The sequence below is a fragment of the Emys orbicularis genome, chromosome 4, assembly GCF_028017835.1.
Source record: "Emys orbicularis isolate rEmyOrb1 chromosome 4, rEmyOrb1.hap1, whole genome shotgun sequence".
In the NCBI taxonomy this organism is placed as follows: Eukaryota; Metazoa; Chordata; order Testudines; family Emydidae; genus Emys; species Emys orbicularis.
In genome coordinates, this window is record NC_088686.1 from 22,944,995 (window position 1) to 22,967,005 (window position 22,011).

A 22,011-nucleotide genomic window follows, 5' to 3' on the forward strand; every position below is an offset into this window, starting at 1 on the left:
GGGAGTCAGAAGCCCTGGCTCTGACGCTAATTTATTAATCCTTGCTGTGCCTTCCTGTGTGAATCAACCTCTCTGTGCCATAGTGAGTACCATAATGTCCAATATCCCTGGGAGGTAGGTGGGGAGGTGGACTCAATATACAAGTGCTTTGAGATACTGGGATATTTACAAATGCTAAGTATAATATTGAGGGCACAGATATTGTTTGAATCCTCTTCATTTGTGTCATTCCTATGCAAGACCTTCCTTTAATGTGCAAATGAAACTTCTGTACATTAGCAAAGAAAGTGGTACCATGATATCACAGTAGCAAATGATAAAAACATAGGAATGGCCATATGGGTCAGACCAATGGTCCATCTAGCCCAGGATCCTGTCTTCCACCAGTGACCCGTGCCAGATGCTTCAGAGGGAATGAACAGGAGAGGACAATTATTGAGAGATCCTGTCGTCTAGTCCTAGAATCTGTCAGTCAGAGGCTTAGGGACACCCAGAGCATGGGATTGCCTCCCTGACTATCTTGGTTAGCAATTGATGGACCGATCCTCCATGAACTTCTCATTCTTTTTTGAACACAGTTACACTTATGGCCGTCACAGCAAGTTCCACAGGTTGACTCTGCATTGTGTGAAGTACTTCTTTATGTTTGCTTTAAACCTGTTGCCTATTAATTTCATTGGGTGACCCTGTCTGTCGATTACCTGTTACAGAAGGCCAAGATCAAAGGCCTGAGCTGTATAAAGAAATGAGTGATCTGCCCAGCCTTTGTTTTGGTTCTGAATTTTAAGGCAGATAAACTTGTAACCACAGGGAAAACCCAGTTGTTGGTTTTGAAGGTGCACCTCAGTCCCTCCTATTCTCTCCCTGTAGCACATGATAGTCTAAGTCTCCTGTAGGCTGTAATACTTTGGCCACATTTTGGCTTTAGTGTGCAGGTGTTGGGTGGTGTCCTGTGATATACAGGAGGTCAGACTAGATGATCTAGTGGTCCCCTCTAGCCTTAAACTCCAGGTCTATGACTCAGGACTAAAACCTACAGAGTCCTAGGTTGAAGTTGGGGGTGACCTGTTTGCAATAAGGTAATATTTCTTACACTGGGAATGTCTTATGTTGTATAGTGCTCAAAGAACTTTGATGCATGCGTATGATGCTTTGAAAATAGAAATTGTGTTCTTTAATGTACCCAGCCCCCATCATAGTGTCTGGCCCTTCTGGCCATTGCTGGGTGGTATTTCATATGCATGTTTCTCCAGCATCAAGAGGAGTTCCCAGGATGAACAGACTCCCTTTTCTATTTGTCAGTCATAATAATTGAGGCTCTGAATACAGTAGTTTGAAAAAAGTCTAGTTTATTGCACTCTCTCAAAGCACAACAAAAATAAAAGAAAATCAAAAGTACTGAAATAAAAGAAAGTAAGGAGGTTAAAAGTGTTTCAAATTATTACCTGGGTTCAGTTTTAATCAAATTACACAAAAAAGTCCCATCAATTTAGAAGGGCTTCCAACACCAATTAATATTAATGAACAAAGCAAAGTACAATATTATGCAGTGTACAAACAGCTAGCAAGCTTGAGCCATTACCAAGATGACTTTTTAAAAGTGTAATAAAAAAAGTGTCAGTATTAAATAACACCGTTGTATCTGAGCATCTGGTCCTTGACAGGGAGTGAGGAAGACGTCTTGTCCCTCCTCTGAACTGGCTGACTTGGGAGCTGCCACAAGATATCTTTAAACTGAATTTCCACTTGCCAAGGGGTTCTCAAAACACCCTGCCATGTTTGTATATAACAAACTGGGTAACTTCAGAAGCTGAATCCATTAGAGTGCAGTGCCAGGCAGACTAAAAAAAGAAGAAACTCTGTGGCAGTCTCCATATACAGATGAGAAAGAAATCAAAACAGATCAGCTGTCAAAGGGAAACAAATCTGACCTCTGCCCAAATCACCCCAGATTTAAAAATCAGACAGAACCAAGTCAATAATACACATGCTATATTTAAAAAAAAGTGAACCAAGTTAGTTCTCTCTACAGTCAGATTTACATTTAAACCTTTCACTGTGTCTATTCCAAACCAAGCACAGAACGTGCAAGAGCTATTTTGAAAGAGAGCAGAGGTTAAAAGGAAACTTCTTTCTATGCATTGACTCCTAGGTTCTCAATCCTGAATTCTCTCTCCACTTTTTCCTCATCTCCTCCTGAAGCTGGCTCATTTACAGCATTGGTTAGCAGCTGTTTAAACATTCTGATGATGTATGAGTTTAGAATGAACACAAAAAATATTCTTCCGCTTACATCAGTGAACTCAAGTTCTTTTCATCTACAATTCTAGTCTTTACAAATGAGGTATCCTTTAGAGAACATTTAGAATATAAAGAAAAATAAACAGCACTGATTAATTTATTCAGCACGTTGCCCAGTTCATTAAACACCTCTGCTGCAACATTTAAGACACTTCAAAATTTAGCTAATGTAGCTAAAAATCACAATATTGTTAAGCACCTCCCCACAATATATCAAACTTTTTATGGGAGATAGAATTAATTCTATCTATAAGAGAGAGAGAGAGAGAGAGAGAGAGAGAGAGAGAGAGAGAGAGAGAGAGAGAATTAATTCTATCAATTGCCATATTTTTTAAACTGTCTGAATTTGGTACTTTAAAAAATAAGTCCAGGCCATAAAGCACTGGCTATAGGCACAAATACAGTGCATCAGGTACCAAGAAAGCTGCCTCACACAATCCTGCCAATGTACCAGAAACCTGATCCACAACTTTGCTGCTATTCCAACCCTGGGCCTCATGGAGCAGTCAGTCAGTTTCTTGATGGTATGTGGGGTGGACAAATATCCACCTGAGATTAGGGTAATTTCAAACTTCTCATCTGTGAATGAAACCAGTTATTGAACCCAAATGTCCAGAGATGGAAGGTCAGTGAAGCATTGGAGATTTTGAAATGAAAATGGTCCAAACAATATTCATTTTGACACCCGTGCTGTAGAATAAGTTTTTAGTCCCTATTGGGATCATCTTAAATTCGTACGACACGACAGACGGCATTTCTCTAACTGGAGTTTCAAGTACAGGAAGAAATTGAGAAATATTGAATGTTTCTGCTATTGAGAAATATTTAATGTAACAGAAAGCCTTCTCAAAAGAAGTACATATATATTAGTGTGCATGCTGTTGTAAAATATTCACTTTCACTGCTAATAAGGTTAACAGAGTTATATTTCCAAATGAGCTGCTAGGGTAATACAATTTAACAATTTCAGTATGCCACACTTACTGTCTCCCAAGAAATACTGGAACAAACATATGAATGCACAGTTTGGGGGTTATTTGACAGGTCAGTTTTTTAGTAAAAAAAGTGCTAATATTGCATTTTAAATACAAGTGACTTTAAACCCCAACATTTTCTATGCATGTTACTGGAAATATAAGCATTGCTCTCTCGTTATTCCACTGCCTCACATGCTTGAGTGCCTTCATATCACTTCCCATTCATCTTCAAAATCATCAGGGTGAAGCAAAACAGAAGTGTCACTACTTTTTTGCAAGCTATGAGAGTGACTGAATGTTTTCGTGAGGCGCTGAAGAAGGTATCCTGAAGAACCAATCGCCCACAGTTCATCTAGAGGTGTCACTGCCAAGCAAAAGTTATCCAGATTTTAATTAAAGCAGTATGTTCCAGTTGCAAACACTCAAAAAGCAGCTTATATTTCACTAAATTTTTCTAACTGGACCCAAGGAAGAATTTGGGGGGAGGGGAGGAAGAGGGAATTATAAAAGCTAAATTGATTAGTCATGGTCAAATAACAAAACAGCAGCACTTAAAAATAGTATTTATCTTTACTAATAATCAATTTGAGCACCATCAGGTAGAACACACAATAGCTATCATAAGATCAGTCAGTGAAGGTTTCAGCTCATCATACAGAACTGACTTGCCTGTTAAACAAGACACACTCCCTGGAATCTTCTTCCAGTAGTCTCCTGCTGGGTTTTTGTCAGTAATGCCATACCGACGTGCTACATCTCCATTTGGACAGCATGCCCAAACAGTTCTTGTACTTATAGCCAGCTGACATGCCTGCAACCCTAAATGGAAAACAAGAAGGAAATAATAACTAAATGCTTTCTTATTAAACTGTATGTAACATAGTTTCATATAAGTAAAGCAGGTGAGATTGAGGTATTTTTATGTAATTCTGTAAATGTCCCATGGGAGACGTCTCTAGCATTAAAGGTACCAAGGCTGTAAAGTTTTCCACATTTCTTTCTTGACTGTCCCTTTGACTTTAAGACGGTTGCCCAAGCATGAGGGCAGAATTTGGACTTAAGAGTTAAGATGGACATGACAACTTCCTCATTATGATGAAAGTGGGAATAATCTTACATTTATTTAACACCCTTTCACCAAACTGAGCTCAAAGGATTGTGCAGACTAACTATGTGGATGTATATAATTTCCTCCTTCCCTGCACAAGAGCGGATTCCCCCCTCCCCCTGACAGAAATGCAGTCATTTCTGGAGTGGAATTTGGGAACTTTTTAAATGCACACAGCAACACTACTCAGCCATTTAGGACAGGAGGTCAGGAAGAATACTGTATCCAACTTCAACCAAACTTTTTGGCAGGCAGATGGAATTTGTCCAGGACAAGGGGGTTAATATATGTAGATTTGAAAAAGGAGATGAAGTTTTTAATAATCACATGGGGGCAGGACCCTGGTTTTTTCATCACATTCAAAGACAGAACTTCCAGGCGCACAGCAGCCCAGACACCTTGCGGAGCATTGCTTTAGTACCAAGTCAGAGGGAAGAGGGCACCACCAGCACCGCTGATTGCAACAACTTGGAAATGGTGCGGTGCAGCCTAATCTACAATGGAAACACTTCCAGAATCGGAAATTTCTCATCAAGGGGCACTTACAACGTTTAGTGAAAGTGAGACCATATTTAAGAGACACGTACTCAAGTCAAGATAAGGATTATCTGGTAACCAAATCAGTCTTGTTAATCACAACAATCTAGCACGCTTGGCATTGGAACAGCTCACTAACAAAAACAGAATTAAAGTGTTTCAGGGATTGAATGTGTGAGAGGAAGCACATAGGAATATCATCATTATTTTTACCTGGTACATGTTCCCAGTCAGTGCCTACTGGCATTTCTTCTGTAATTCCTATTCGTACATGGACATTCCATTTGCTATCAATTGCCCATAGCATCTGATCATTTGGACTTGAATGAACACTGACCAAGTTTATTCCCACTGGCTAGAAACAAAAACAGTACTTAAAGTCTCAGGCAGTACAACATTTAAAACAGGACAATTCACTCTCTTACAGATATCTGCTATGGAAGTAATAAAATATGTCAGACTACAGACAAAAAACAAAAACAAAAACCCAAACCCTGACAGTTTTCCAAATACAGACCACACTGCATAGTTACCATGTAAAATGTAATGTTTCCTCTATGTTAACGCGTTAAGGTTGCAAAAAAGGAAATAATCTGGGCCGGCATAAATTGATGCTACTTTGTTTTCAAAATCTAATTGTTTTATTAATTAAAAATGCATATTTTAATTTGCAACATCCAAGTTCAGTAATTGCAAACCTAAATTTTATTATTCCAATGTTCATATAAGCAAATCAGTCAGCGTTGCAACTGGGATAGGGCGAGATTAAAAATGATTTGTAAATTCAGTAGAAACCTTCCTATGCAAAGCAACAGATGCACCAATTCATTATTTTCTTACTGCCTTCTCAAATTCTCCCAGCATATTTAGATCTTGACCGGTATTGACAAAAAACACACTGGACATTTTTTAAAAGAGTCCAACTGTCTCAGATTTGGGGCCATTTGGTGACTTGCCTTCACTGCACCCACCCTCACTATTACTGAGGGGGTCTGGCTTTGCAGGTTATGTCTACACGGCGAGCGAGGGGTGTGATTTGACACATACTCACGCTAGCTTTCATTGAGCTAGCACAAGTATAAATAGCAGAAGAGGTGCAGGATGAGCCATGCCAAGTACAAACTCACCAGTTTCAGGCAGGTATGTACTTGGCTACCGTTCTACCACAACTACACGGCTATTTATACTTGAGATAGCACAAGTATGCATACACAAGCAGAGGAATCATACCCCTAGCTCGTAGTCTAGACATAGCTGCAGATACATCTTCTTAGGTCTGGATCACCCACATTTTCACTAGAATATCTGAAATCCTAGTTTCCTGGGAGCCCAAGTGAAACATTTCCCTCACTCTATTCCCAGGCATCAGTCCTTATTCAGTGAAGACTCCCACTGAACTCTGGGGAGCTTTGAATGAGCAGGGGGGAAACTTATTTTATAAGCTTTTATGTGGTGCTCATCACTATAGTCTCCAAGTCCCTCACAAACACTAATTAATTTAGCCTTATCACTCCTGTCAGGTAGGGGAGTATTGTCATTTTACAGATGGGGGCAACTGAGTCAAAGAGAAATTAATCTATTTCCCAAGATTGCAAAGGAAGTCTGTGTCTGAGCCAGGATCAAAACCCAGATTCACCCGGCTCCCAATCTTGTGCCTTAACCACACCATCACTATGTCTTTACCTATTAGGACAGCGGTCCTCCCACTCATCTCAAATATGGAGACTAAAACAGACGGTGTGGTTTTCAACATTTAATCCAATGTACCTATAAACAATGAATATTTGGTTTTCTGTCTTTGCCTACAAAATCATTTTTTGAAAGTAAGTTTCTGTTCTGCTAGCATCTAAGTGCTTGGGAAAAATCAGTGCTGATTAAGCAGTTTATAAATACAAATACGTCAACTTCCAAACATCAGTTGTGAAACGACATCAAGAAATGACAAGATATAAAACAGATACAACAGAAATGTTTTTCACTAGCTCAGTAGTTCTACTTAAGTTACCAGTTATCTCAGTAAACAAACTGCTGAATTTTCAGGCTTGTTTGATTAATTCTATCAGTTTAAGTCTTTTTCTTGGCTCCTCTCTTGTGTCAGGGGAAGTGAAGGCAGAAAAGTTTTCCACATCTGTGTGTAGAGTTCTGAAGATTCCATCCGTTAGACCCTGCTACCCTTGAGGTTCTGCATTACAGCTCTACTCATTCAGGTTCAGGAGGACCGAACAGGACTCTCCACAGCCTGGCAAAGCCAATCATCTTTAAGACACATGCGTTGCTACTCAGTGGCGGAAGGCTCTCCACGACTTCTGGGGACTAATCTAGAAGTCTCTTCAGCACTTATAGCCTAGGCTGGAATCAATCTAAAATCAGACACAGGTGTTCCACATTACCAGTAGTTTGGTCTTTTTTGGGGCTATTTCTGTTACCCAGAAGTCTCCTACTGAGTAATGTCTATAATAAGTTTCCAAAAGAAAGGAGATAAATTAAGGAGAAACATACATGGCAGAGCTAACCATGTGTGTATAATCCTTTCAAATAAAATTCTGCAGTGGCTAAGCACTTTTGGTATTGAAAAAAGGAGGGAAGTGTGAGATACACAATATAGGAGGTCTGTCAAACTTTTTGCATTCAGGTTTTTTAGCAGCAGATTGGACCAGAAGTATGTTGAATTTAATGCTTATTTGTTATTTGCAGAAGAGGAACAAGTCAGATGCACAATAGCAGGAAAGACTATGAAGATTTGTTCTTGGAACCCACCTGTTTTTCCTGTTCGAAAGAGCAGCATTATCAGTAATGCCAGAGAACAGTCAAAGCAACATTAACTCTATTTACTGAAAAGCTAGAGCAATCACTTATTTCCGCAGTATGGCATGAAATCAGAGTGTTAACCAATGTACATATGTATGTATTACTTGCACCACATCAATATGTATTACACACACAATATGAATATTGTATGTATAAATGTTGGGCAGTTATGCCAACTGAACTGTATTATTTTTCTCACAATGCTGTTCATTCTTGCTCCCTGGTATCTCTATAATACCTTGGAACAGGACAACTCATAATTTGGCATAAGTGGATAGGAAACAGTCAAAAGCAAAATATATCAACATCCTGCCCCCATACAAGCAGGGGAGGTACCTTCATGACCAGTATCTAGAATGCTAGTATCCACAACAAAGATTAGAAATGTACAGAACAACAAGTTAAGAAACTGGTAAAATCCAGTGGGTTGGATCTCAAGTGACGTATACAGTACAGTGCTTTCTAACTTGTAAACAACGATCCTATAGAAACAAGTATCAGAGGGGTAGCCGTGTTAGTCTGGATCTGTAAAAAGCAACAGAGTCCTGTGGCACCTTTAAGAGTAACAGATGTATTGGAGCATAAGCATGCGTCTGACGAAGTGGGTATTCACCCACGAAAGCTTATGCTCCAATACATCTGTTAGTCTTAAAGGTGCCACAGGACTCTCTGTTGCTTCCTATAGAAACAAGCGGCTTTGGGGGCATAACTTTGAAGTACACCTTCTGTGTAAGGTGAACATGCTGAGAGATAAGAATTGCTTCCTGGAAGGACAGTATGTATATCTCCTTTTCATAATGTACTGTTTTACCTTTAGACAATACATTTGGCTAAGTTTGGTTATTTGGTCAAACATTTTTCATAATGAACCACAAGTATAGTAATACGTGTAGCCAATTTGACAACAGTATGAATCTTCCTTCCATCTTCTGCTCCTAACTCGTAAATGTACCAGATTTCTAGAATTTTTTGGCACCTAAGCTTTAAGAACTCCATATTATGTTAAACAAACATCTTGGAAGGAGGATGGGCCAATCCTCTTGACCTCTCCTATACCCATTTCAAACTTCAAGCTCCAAAATATATTTCTCTCACAAATATTTTAAGGTACAACATACGAGACCAAAAAAAAAAAAAAAATTGGGTGTAGTCAGCCCAAACCCAATTAATTGTACTCAAGCTGGTCATACCTAAGTCCACGATTTTGGCATGGACGTTACAAATTGTGAATTTAAATGAAGTCAGTGAAATCTTGGAAAAGACTGGAGGTGGGGGGAGACTTGGACAGAAAACCCATCCCATATTCATGCTGCAGTGGCAGCTCCCGTCCTGAGAGGCTGATCCCAGCTTTCCACATCTGCCCCTCTGTAGATTGAGATAGAGGGGCAGACCAGCCAAATCTGAGTGGCACCCAGACAGGAGCCACCATTGTAGGGTGAGTGCGGGATGGGCTCTCCAACACCCACCCCCACTCCAGCCATTTCCAAGTTTTAACAGGCTTTATTTGGGCCACTGAGAACCAAGCCACTGAGAAATATATTTTCCTTGAGGAAATCCCTGAAGAAGCACATGGCTAATCTGCAAAAAGAACAAAAGCTACATGGCTCCTGCCAGGAAGGCTAGTGCTTGCTCTCCAATCCCTGCCCACCCACCCCTCCGTGCCTTTTCATTTTCCCCCCTGCACTTCTGCTGTGAAGTTTACCAAAAAAAAAAAAAAAAAAAAAAAAACCCACCCCCAAAAATACCTCTCCAGCAAATCATCAAAGATCTACAACCTATCCTGAAAGATGATCCCTCACTCTCACAGATCTTGGGAGACAGACCAGTCCTCGCTTACAGACAGCCCCTCAACCTGAAGCAAATACTCACCAGCAACGAGACACAATACAACAAAAACGCTAACCCAGGAACCTGTCCTTGCAACAAAGCCCGATACCAACTCTGTCCACATATTTATTCAAATGACACCATCATAGGACCTAATCATATTAGCCACGCCATCAGGGGCTCGTTCACCTGCACATCTACCAATGTGATATTTGCCATCATGTGCCAGCAATGCCCCTCTGCCATGTACATTGGCCAAACCAGACAGTCTCTACGCAAAAGAATAAATGGACACAAATCTGACATCAGGAATCATAACATTCAAAAACCAGTAGGAGAACACTTCAACCTCTCTGGTCACTCAGTAACAGACTTAAAGGTGGCAATTTTTCAACAGAAAAGCTTCAGAAACAGACTCCAATGAGACACTGCTGAGCTTGAATTAATATGCAAACTAGATACCATTAACTTGGGTTTGAATAAAGACTGGGAGTGGCTGGGTCATTACACATATTGAATCTATTTCCCCATGTTAAGTATCCTCACACCTTCTTGTCAACGATCTAAAATGGGCCATCTTGATTATCACTACAAAAGTTTTTTTTCTCCTGCTGATAATAGCTCATCTTAATTAATTAGCCTCTTAGAGTTGATATGGCTACTTCCACCTTTCATGTTCTCTGTGTGTACATATATTTCTTACTAGATGTTCCATTCTATGCATCTGATGAAGTGGGCTGAAACCCACAAAAGCTTATGCTCAAATAAATTTGTTAGTCTCTAAGGTGCCACAAGTACTCCTGTTCTTTTTGCGGATACAGACTAACATGGCTGCTACTCTGAAACCGGTGCCAAAATTGTCGTCTTCGTGCTCAACTAATCCAAAAGTTCTCTCTAAAGAATATTCAGTACAATATATTTCTAAATAAACTCTTTCCTTACAAAATATCTTATCAGGACTAACGTGCTTTAAAAACTGTCCAACCACACATCCATGCTATTGGCTTGCTTATTTTCTATATGCTTAAGATAACAAGTGGGGCAAAGCTAGAAAAAAAAAAAGTTAAAGCTAAGCAAATTAATATGAGTGACAACAAAGACAATTTTCAAACTATTTTTACTGTGTATATGCACTGGCACTGCCACCCACCCACACCAAACAGAACACAGCGTGGGGTAGTATAATGCTTTTATGGGCATAGCTTCATTACTCACAAAGGTGAGAGTTATACAAGTCATCCTAAAGGATTGCTAATAGAGTCCTTATACCACCACATCTCATCATGTATTTTGTGTATGTTAATATTTTACAGAAAAGCCACTATGAATATTTTAGAGAGTTTTAAAATATTTTGCTGGTATTATATTTGAATCCTTTCACTTCCAGATCACCTTAATGCTTGAGCGAAATAAGAGTGCTAAATGCAGGTATATGGTTGCAATAGAAATACTATTTGGATATGAAGTTGTTTTATTTAGTTTTAGTACTAGACTATCAAGGATCAACTTGCCAAAAGGTAGAGTACTTTGGCATGCAAACATGCATGTGTATTTTTGCATGCAGACCTACAGTGGCACAATTACTAAAACTGCACGCCCAATTTGGGCACTAAATACCTAAAAATCTATTTGCATGCCCAAATACCAGATTTGCACCTACAATTACAGTATTTGCACTTGAAAATAAAGGGATTGCAATACACAAACTAGTTCATATGTGGACCTCAGTCCTCAGCATTTAAAATTCTGAACCTCAATAAGATCACCTCCATAGTTTTGGAAAGTATAGGATGCCTCATTGAAGAAAGGAGGGGATTTCTCAGAGAAGCAAGCACTCTAGATTCTAGTTTCAGCTCTGTTCTATGCTGTATCTGGTAACGGTCATTATCAAAGCAGTTTTTAAAAGCGTTAATTCATGTGATTTAAACATTCTTAAGAAGTTTGTGCTGCCAATGCCAAAATGGAGACGGTAAACAGAACCCTGCTAATTTTACAAGCCAACACCGTAGTTTCTCACTCTCCAAACTCACCAAAGTAAATACAAGTGACCTTGCAAAGCCATTTATAGAGACAGAGCAAAACTAGATATTCCATTAAAATCACAGATTAGGGTTAGTAGGGTTACCATACGTCCGGATTTTCCCAGACATGTCCGGCTTTTTGGTCGTCAAATCCCCGTCCGGGGGGAAATTCCAAAAAGTCGGATATGTCCGGGAAAATAGGGAGGGGTCGTGGGGCTTGGATCCGCGCTGGGGCCGGCGCGCCGGGGCCCGATCCGAGCTGGAGTCGCCAGGGCCGGAGCCGCTCAGCCGGTGCCCTGGGGCCGGAGCCCGTGGCCCGGAGCCCGAGCCGAGCTGGAGCCGCCGGGGCCGGGGCAGGCCGGAGCCGCTCGGCCGGGGCCAGCGCGCTCGGCCGGAACCAGGGCCGGTGCCCCGGGGCCCGAGCCGAACCGGGCCAGAGCCACCAGGGCCGGAGCAGCTCAGCCGGGGCTGGTGCCCGTGTCCCGGGGCCCGAACCAAGCTGGAGCCACCGGGGCCGGCGCGCTCCGCTGGAACTGGGGCTGGCGCCCCCGGGGCCCGAGCCGAGCCGGGCCGGAGGGGCCGGAGCCGCTCGGCCGGGGCCGGTGCCCCGGGGCCCAAGCCGAGCTGGAACCGCCGGGGCCGGGGCGGGCCAGGGCTGGCGCACTTCACCGGAACCGGGGCCAGTGCCCCAGGGCCCGAGCCAAGCTGGAACTGCTGGGGCCGGGGCGGGCTGGGGCTGGCGCCCCAGGGCCCGAGACGCTCGGCCAGGGGGCCGGACTGGGCCGCGCCTCCTCGCGCCCCTCGCCCCAGTTTACCTGCTGCCTGCCTCCCTGTTTCAGGCTTCCCGCGAACATTTGATTCACGGGAAGCAGGGGAGGGGGAGCGTTCAGGGGAGAGGGCGGAGACTTTGGGAAAGGGGTGGAGTTGGGGTGGGGCCGGGGCGGGGAAGGGGGCGGAGTTGGGGCGGGGCGGGGCCCCTTGGAGTGTCCTCTTTTTGTTAGTTTAAACAATGGTAACCCTAGGTTAGGGTCTTCTTTAAACAGCCATTGATCCAGAACTGAATACAGCTCTGAATACAAGACCAGCATAATTTCCATACTTGCTTTAACCTGATTCACATTTGAGAGGACAACCAGGAGAAGCCTTGGAGAGGGTTTTTGTTTTGTTTTGTTTTAATTATTTTTTTAATCTCAGCTGCTTGAAACAGCTCACATGTTTGAGCACAAGTCCAAGTGGAGAAGCTGAGGCACCCCTCAGGTGCACACTCTTGTTTAACTTTAAGCACATGAATAGCCCCATTGGTTTCAGCAGGACTGCTCATAAGCTTAAAGTGACAGTTATAGGTGTCTTTATAGTATTAGGGATGTAGGGTACATCTACACTGCAAAAAACCTCACGGAAGCAAGTCTCTGAGTCTGTCAATTGAGACCAATATGGCTACAACACCACCGCACACAAGAAACTCTACTGTAATGCACAGGCACAGCAGGGCAGGGATAAGGTTTGTGTGCTGAACTTTCTGACTTTGGTGCAAGAAGAAAAAAAACTGTTAATATGACTAAAGGCTGAGATTTTAAAGATTCTGATAGCCAATCTGATAGCTTTCTTCGATAGGATAACGAGTCTTGTGGATAAGGGAGAAGCTGTGGATGTGGTATACCTAGACTTTAGTAAGGCATTTGATACGGTCTCGCATGATATTCTTATCGATAAACTAGGCAAATACAATTTAGATGGGGCTACTATAAGGTGGGTGCATAACTGGCGGGTTAACCGTACTCAGAGAGTTGTTATTAATGGTTCCCAATCCTGCTGGAAAAGCATAACGAGTGGGGTTCCGCAGGGGTCTGTTTTGGGACCGGCTCTGTTCAATATCTTCATTAACGACTTAGATATTGGCATAGAAAGTACGCTTATTAAGTTTGCGGATGATACCAAACCGGGAGGGATTGCAACTGCTTAGGGTCATAATTCAAAATGATCTGGACAAATTGGAGAAATGGTCTGAGTTAAACAGGATGAAGTTTAACAAAGACAAATGCAAAGTGCTCCACTTAGGAAGAAAAAAATCAGTTGCACACATACAGAATGGGAAGAGACTGTCTAGGAAGGAGTACGGCAGAAAGGGATCTAGGGGTTATAGTGGACCACAAGCTAAATATGAGTCAACAGTGTGATGCTGTTGCAAAAAAAGCAAACATGATTCTGGGATGTATTAACAGGTGTGTTGTGAGCAAGACACGAGAAGTCATTCTTCCGCTCTACTCTGCTCTGGTTAGGCCTCAGCTGGAGTATTGTGTCCAGTTCTGGGCACCACATTTCAAGAAAGATGTGGAGAAATTGGAGAGGGTCCAGAGAAGAGCAACAAGAATGATTAAAGGTCTTGAGAACATGACCTATGAAGGAAGGCTGAAAGAATTGGGTTTGTTTAGTTTGGAAAAGAGAAGACAGAGGGGACATGATAGCAGTTTTCAGGTATCTAAAAGGGTGTCATAAGGAGGAAGGAGAAAACTTGTTCACCTTAGCCTCTAAGGATAGAACAAGAAGCAATGGGCTTAAACTGCAGCAAGGGAGGTCTAGGTTGGACATTAGGAAAAAGTTCCTAACTGTCAGGGTGGTTAAACACTGGAATAAATTGCCTAGGGAGGATGTGGAATCTCCATCTCTGGAGATATTTAAGAATAGGTTAGATAAATGTCTATCAGGGATGGTCTAGACAGTATTTGGTCCTGCCATGCGGGCAGGGGACTGGACTCGATGACCTCTCGAGGTCCCTTCCAGTCCTAGAATCTATGAATCTATGAACTATGACGTTGTGCAGTCTATATGGTTTTATAAAAATTTGATAAATGAATATAATGTAACTGGGATATGCTTCATGCAAAAGGTCTCTTGTAAGGTATCATTACAAAGCTTATAATCTACTGAGTGTGGTCATCCTATTGGTATAAATGTACCACTCTTGTATCTAAAACTAGAAATATAAAATATAACTGAGGGCCTATTGTAATTATGCAAAGTGTGGGCCATTAATGGTGGTTTGGAATCTTGATGACTCCCATTAACCAGGACCATTGTCTGCAGATGGCTGTGTTTTACCTGTGAGTCTTACTGTATGTGTGTGCGCGCTGGCAAGTGGGTAATGAAGTCTTGCAGTGACATGTGATCATGTCACCTGAACTGGAATCCATCTTTAACCTGGTGCTTTTCCAGTGAGGGGGGGTGGAAACCAAGAGGGACAAAGGGTTCCCGCCTTATGCAAAAGATACATAAAGGGGTGGAACAGAACAAAGGGAGTGAGAGGAGCCATCATGAAGAATCCCCTAGCTACCACCTGAGTTGGAACAAGAGCTGTACCAGGGGAAAGAATTATGCCCAGGCCTGGAAGGTGTCCAGTCTGAGGAAAAAACTTACTGAAGCATCTCTGAGGGGGAGATTATCTGTATTCAGTTTGATTAGACATAAATTTGCGCATTTTATTTTATTTTGCTTGGTGACTTACTTTCTGTCTGTTACTACTTGGAACCACTTAAATCCTACTTTCTGTATTTAGTAAAATCACTTTTTCCTTATTAATTAACTCAGAGTATGTATTAATACCTGGGGGAGCAAACAACTGTGCATATCTCTCTATCAGTGTTATAGAGGGCGAACAATTGATGAGTTTAGCCTGCATAAGCTTTATACAGGGTAAAACGGATTTATTTGGATTTAGACCCCATTGGGAGTTGGGTATCTGAGTGCTAAAGACAAGCACACTTCTGTGAGCTGTTTTCAGGTAAACCTGAAGCTTTGGGGCAAGTAATTCAGACCCTGGGTCTTTGTTGGAGCAGACGGGAGTGTCTGGCTCAGCAAGACAGGGTGCTGGAGTCGTGAGCTGGCAGGGAAAACAGGAACAGAGGTAGTCTTGGCACATCAGGTGGCAGCTCCCAAGGGGGTTTCTGTGATCCAACCCATCACATTAACATTGTGAAAAAAATTCCAGTGTAAAAAAAAATGTAGCATGTGTTTCTTTAAAGGTCCACCACTCAAGTACTGCTGGACAGGTTTTCTTCAAACTTTCCCCCCCAAAAAAACCACCCACCAACCAACCCATTTCCCCTTAAGTGAACAGTAAAATTTTCGAAATTACCCTTTGAACGAAAAAGTTATAAACCTTTGAAAACAGGACCTTATAGTAAACCTGCTCTCTCGCTCTCTCAACCACAGTTAAATGCATATAAAGACCACGAAAGCTTATGCCCAAATAAATCTGTTAGTCTTTAAGGTGCCACCAGACTCCTTGTTGTTTCTGAACAGCTACAGTAAGTATTAACAATGTGTTCCACCTAGAACAGTCAGTATGCCTGATCTGGCCATTGCAGAATACAGAAAGTTGGTGAGTAAAAAATAAATCTTGATTAATCTTTCCTAACAAAAACAATGAACCAGGAACATCTGCACCCGAAGACAAGAATCTGTGTCCATTATTACTAGTCCAATCTGAAAACTACAAGCAAATGTTGCTCAAAAGATACTCTTGTTCTACAGACTGTGTCCCTTTGAAGGTCTCACACTTCAGTACTGACTAGATCCAGTCCTTCTTGGCCTTTAAAACCAGATGAGCTTAAGCCTACTCTGAAAAAAGCAGCACTGACTCTCTCAAGCATCCAGAAACTGGTGCTTTAATTACAATTTTTTGTGAATTAATTTATTCTGGGATGAATCATTTTATCTCTAAATCTCGCATGAAAAGCCCTTATCCAGCAAGTATTCCATCACACACCTAACTTTAAGCATGTGAGTAGTTCCACTCAAGTCAAGGCATGTATTTAAGTACCTTGTTCTAAACATTTTATAGAAAGCTGTGCCAGAGACAAGTTAGAAGTTGAAGATTATCTTTTCAGTTACTTAATCCTGTAAAGAGAATGGTTAAGGAATATTTTTTTTAAATAGCAAGGCATAGATTTATCTGATTAAAATAATTCACAGAATATATTGGTGAAAATATGTCAACAGATGAATGCGCAGGTGCATTTCAAGAGCCCTGATTTGATTTGAAGTAACAAGCAAATGGATATTTGAAGGAGGAATGGTGTCTTCCCCCCCCCCCCCCCCACACACACACACACTCCCAACCTTCATTTTTTTAAAGATATTTATTAAAAATTACTATATTGAACAAGCCTGTTAATTTCAAGGTAAACACTTGCTTTTTGGGCAAATAGCCTAAAGAGAAGAAAGTGAAAATACCAGTTTAAGATGAATGTTTTTAAAAGTAACACACAGAAAAACATCACCACGCACTGCAGTAATCTAGTCCCAGAGTCTTTAGGGTGTGGTGAAAACATTTTTGGTACCGATAAGAGTAGCTATCAAACACGTGACAGGCTGCACGCATACTTCCTGCACCATGACGGTAGCAATATCTTAAAACAAAAAATACTGGAAGGCTAGAATTCTTAGCAAAAGCAGCTTAGAGTATGTTAATATTGGCTTTCTTGACCGGTAGGAAGAGGAAAATTTTGTCTCTCACTGGACAATGGAATCAGTTTGAAACAAATACTTTCAACAGTTTTTATTAAAAGTGTTGAAAGAGTGTGAGTGTGTACGTGCGTGCACGTGTATATGAATGATTGCCTGCTAATTAAAATACTTCAACTACAAAGATGGTTTCTAACAGAATAAAACGCTGATATTAAGGAAAAGCAAATACTTGAAACGAGACACTATGGAATTCTACATCAGCCGAATAAGCCACTTTAGTGGGAGCCTTGATAAGCTGTATTTAACCAGTTTCATTTATCTATAACATGCACTGACTAAAACACTCATGTGAAGCATTGCCAAGTCATTGTTTGCCTTCCCCCCCCAATTGAAAAAGACAGTCCTCTAGGAAAATCCTCTCCCCCATCACTGCCTTGAATAGGTCCCACGTGGCTAAGGAGGGCTGGCACTGGTTCTGCTGAAACTTTGAAAAAACTTTGAACAGCCTTACCGGGTCAGACCAATGGTTCATCTAGCCCAGTACCCTGTCTTCCAACAGTGGCCAGTGCCAGATACGTCAGAGGGAATGAACAGAACAGGGAAATTATTGGGTGATCCAGCCCCTCTTGTCCAGTTCAAGTTTCTGGCAGTCAGATGCTTAAGGACACCGAGAGCATGGGGTTTTGTACCTGACCATCTTGGTAATTGCCATTGATGGACCTATCCTACTTGAACTTATCGAATTCTTTTTTGAACTCAGTTATACTTTTGGCCTTCACAGCATCCCCTAGCAATGAGTTCCACCAGTTGGCTGTTGTATGAAAAAGCGCATCCTTATGTTTATTTTAAGTCTACTGCCATTAATTTAAATTGGGTGACCCTTGGATCTTGGGTTACATGAAGGAGTAAACAGTCACTTTCTCCACACCATTTATGATTTTAGAGACCTCTATCATATTCCACTTTAGTTGCCTCTTTTCTAAGATGAGCAGTCTCAGTCTTTCTAACCTCTCCTCATATGGAAGCTGTTCCATACCCCAATCATTTTTGTTGCCCTTCTCTGTACTTTTTCCCCCAATTCTAATGAGTCTTTTTTTGAGATGGGGTGACCAAAATTTCACACAGTATTCAAGGTGTGGGCATACCATGGATTTATATAGTGACATTATATGTTCTGTCTTAGGAACCATGAGGAAATGGATAATAACATTGATAGATTTTTGACTGCTGCTGCTGCACATAGAGCAGATGTTTTGAGAGAACTATCCGCTATAACTCCAAGATCCCTTTCATGAATGGTAACAGCTAATTTAGACCCAATCATTTTGTATGCATAGTCGGAATTGTGTTTTCCCATGTGCATTACTGTACATTGATCAACACTGAATTTAATCTGCCATTTTCTTGCCCAATCACAGAGTTTTGTGAGACCCCTTGTAGGTCTTTGCAGTCAGCTTTGGACTCAACTATCTTGAGCAATTTTGTATCGTCTGCAAACTTTGCCACTTAACTGTTTACCTCTCACTGTTTACAGTAATGTTTCTTCTAAGGCAGTTTTAAGGATTGGTTATGATACACAATGAAATGTGAATGGGTCACAGATTTTTAACATTTGTGCAGAAAATCTTAGCATTCTAACTGTGCTAAAATGGGTAAGTTTTCTGCTGGTGATAAAGTCAAGTTGAAAGATCAGACAAAAGTACATAGATTTATTGTTTGTTCTCCTGTGTGCTTAGGAGCCCTAATCATGGACCAGGATCCCATTGTGCTAGGTATAGTACAAACACAACAAAATGCATGTGCCTGCCCCCAAGGAGCTTATGATTGTCAGAAGTAGACTGCTTAGAGGAAATGTAGAAAAGTCTTCAGGATTCACTAACTCAGACTACAAGAAGCAACGAAGAGTCCTGTGGCACCTTATAGACTAACAGATGTATTGGAGCATAAGCTTTCGTGGGTGAATCCCACTTTGTCAGACGCGAAGTGGGATTCACCCACGAAAGCTTATGCTCCAATACATCTGTTAGTCTATAAGGTGCCACAGGACTCTTTGTTGCTTTTTACAGATCCAGACTAACACGGCTACCCCTCTGATATCAGACTACAAGAGATCATTTACAGCCAATTACATGAACTTCAGCAGTACTCATCTGCTAATTAAAGAAAGTGGATGGCACTTACACAAAATGGTCAAATAGTAGCCATCTAATTAGGTAAATCCTTTCCCTTCAACACTAGCCAGAGATTAAATGAAAAACTTGGTTTAAACATGGTAACTTCATTCCACCTTCTCTCCACAACGTCTTTGTTATAAAGCAGAGTAGAGATTAGTAGGTGAATTGCTTTTCTCTGTTTATTTTTGTAATTCTGCATCTACTTTATTACTTCTTTAGACTGGGTGTCTTGGAAGCACTAAATTTATATTTCATAAACATTCTATAACACTGTATAGCTGGACACATGATATAGTGTAGCATTATCTTTGTATAGCATATAAGCTTTTCATTTTATTGCTTTCTGTATTTGCTATAGTCAAATCATACCACGAAGAGAGATTTTTGACCAGTCTAGTCAATGGCCTTATATAGCAGCTCCCTTAGGGCAAAGGTATCATTGACAGTTTTAAACATGTTTTGTAACTTTTAGAAGTGTAGAAACTACAAAATGGAACAGACAGAAGTCTAGAAAACCACTGTTCAAGATTTTCCAGCACTTAATCTAGTCTTCTTGCTGATCACAATTCTAAGGTGTTGGATAAGACAGGAAAGAATGAAACAAGATGATATAGCAGATCTTCATTTACATGAAGTGGCACAGCAATCATTGTCCAGACTGTGGGGAAGAGGACGGAGAGATGGAGAACAGGAATGCCTACATGTCCATTTTAGATTAGCTAATCAGATTCACCTTTCTTAAAAGTAGAGGTGCGGTTTAATTGTTAGCTGATTTTATTTTGATTAAAGTCTTCTCAAAACTGCATTGTTCCTGAATACAGCCCATGAAACTACTTGAATACTGATATATAAGGAAAGCTATGATAGCACAGCTTCTGAGCACTGACATTGTTAAAGCAGAGCCTGTAGTTTATGGGCACTTCATGAATCCTAAGCTCTGGAATACAGAAGATCATATTTTTTACATTCATGTGAGATTGAATTTTAAAACTTACATACATTCTATATTTTCAGAGAGCTTCTGTACCTCAAGCAGCTGAAATGCAGTTTTGCCCTTTGATTTTCTTCTTTAAACAGAAAATATGATTGAACTATTCGTAAATATTTCTGACAATACTCTTGCTGCTATGAATATATAGTGATGCAGTATAAACTCTGTGTCAAGTCAATTAAGGGACAAATATCAACTAAGGAGCAGCTAATAGTAAACTAGGTAGTATTCCCTGAAGGGCTCACTAATCAGTCATTGATTTGTTACATTTGCTGGTCAAATGTTACGTTACCATTTGAAAGTTTATGTATTTTCTTATTTTGCATTCAGTCTTCACATGTGCATGAATAATTGCCCTTTTAATACTGTTGTAATGACTTGATCTAATGCCCTGGAGTTGCCTCAGGATTATTATGTAACCAATGAGTTTTCATTTTCACTGCAAGAAAGAGTTTGAATTTTTTGCCTTTTGATGTTGACTTATTAAATTTGCAATGCTGAAATTTGGCAAGAGGACACGAAAGAACTACATTGCTCTGGGTATAAGAAAGTTATCAGCTGGAAACACTGCATCTTATGGGAAGATGCTGTCACCCAGATGCTTCGGGAACTGTAGGAAATAACTATGTTCAGCCTTATCCAGTTGGTAAAAGCTAACGGATTGTCAGAGGTTACTTCAATTTGATATTTTTGCTGTTGGAAAGCTCAAAGTAGAAAACAGGTTGGTGGTGCTTTTCAATTTTTGTTTTTATTTTAAGTAATTTTACCTATGGGAAAAGCTCATAATTGGGTTTGGGTTAGGGTTTCTCCCACCTCCCCCTTTTCTACATAGTCAATAGGCAGAAACTATGCTTTTCATTGATTATGTCAGAAAGAACCATATGCAGCAGCCATAGAAGGGCGAGTGACGTAATCTACCTTCTATTGCTATAGTCATTGTTCAAAGGACAGTTGGTGGTAACTTATTGGTCTGCCCCTCTCCTTTGCAAAACACCCTCTTCTTCAAAAGTGGCCACCTGTCTGGCTCATGTCCATCAACCCCAAGCAGTCAAGGAGCCTGAGCACTGCTGTGTTAAATGATGAGGTGCAACAGAGCCTCATTTCTCTGTTGCCTCCTCCCCTTTTACTGGTAATCCCCTGAGGGAGGCGGAACTGGCAGCTGGCTATCATGAGATAAGCAAAGCTAAAAGGGAATGATGTAAAAACAAACTATTTTTGTTTGTCAATTATACATGCTGGGATTTAACTTCATTCCATATTATGATTTTTTTAGAACACTACATTTTAAAATATTCAAGAAAAAGTCTGTAATGTTGTTAATGTGTGACTGGAAGATTGTGGTTCTCACAGCGAGAACTTCACATTAGCCACTTTTAATTTGCTAGCAAATTAAAAAGAAACAACCCCAGACACCCCCCCACACAAATTTTATAGTTCAAGCTTCCTTTTTGTCCTCTTTTCCCAAGCAAGTGTTATTCAAAACAAATGATTATACAGCAGCACTGTACTTACCTATATCTGGTAAGGATTCAAACCTTGGTTCTATTACATGCCTATAAAGCATCTTTGTTAATAAAAATCTGTCATTTTTAGTAATGATGGGAAACAAGACACTTTATGAGCTTTGCAACAGTTAAGAAAAATTCTTTAAAATGGAGTTACACAAATTGTGTGGGGGTATTGGGCAGGAAGAGCAGCATTTTCAGGATAAGTTACGTGTAGCATTCTGAGATCTAGGACTTACAAAGTTTAAACCTGGCAATTGCAGCCCAGCAAGCCTAACTTCAGCACTGGGCAAATT

General features: G+C 40.8%; 1 protein-coding gene across 1 annotated transcript in view; it reads right to left on the reverse strand.

The window, feature by feature from the left end:
* Positions 1 to 3,441: 3,441 nt before the first annotated feature.
* The window catches only part of TECPR2 (tectonin beta-propeller repeat containing 2), a 65,930-nt gene continuing 47,360 nt past the window's right edge, over positions 3,442 to 22,011 (reverse strand). The window contains exons 17-19 of the mRNA XM_065404399.1: positions 5,137 to 5,278; positions 3,948 to 4,097; positions 3,442 to 3,642 (exon numbers count right to left, since the gene is read on the reverse strand). Of these exons, the coding sequence (XP_065260471.1) occupies positions 3,485 to 3,642; positions 3,948 to 4,097; positions 5,137 to 5,278 (450 nt within the window). The 3' untranslated portion in view covers positions 3,442 to 3,484. The remainder of the gene's footprint in view (positions 3,643 to 3,947; positions 4,098 to 5,136; positions 5,279 to 22,011) is intronic.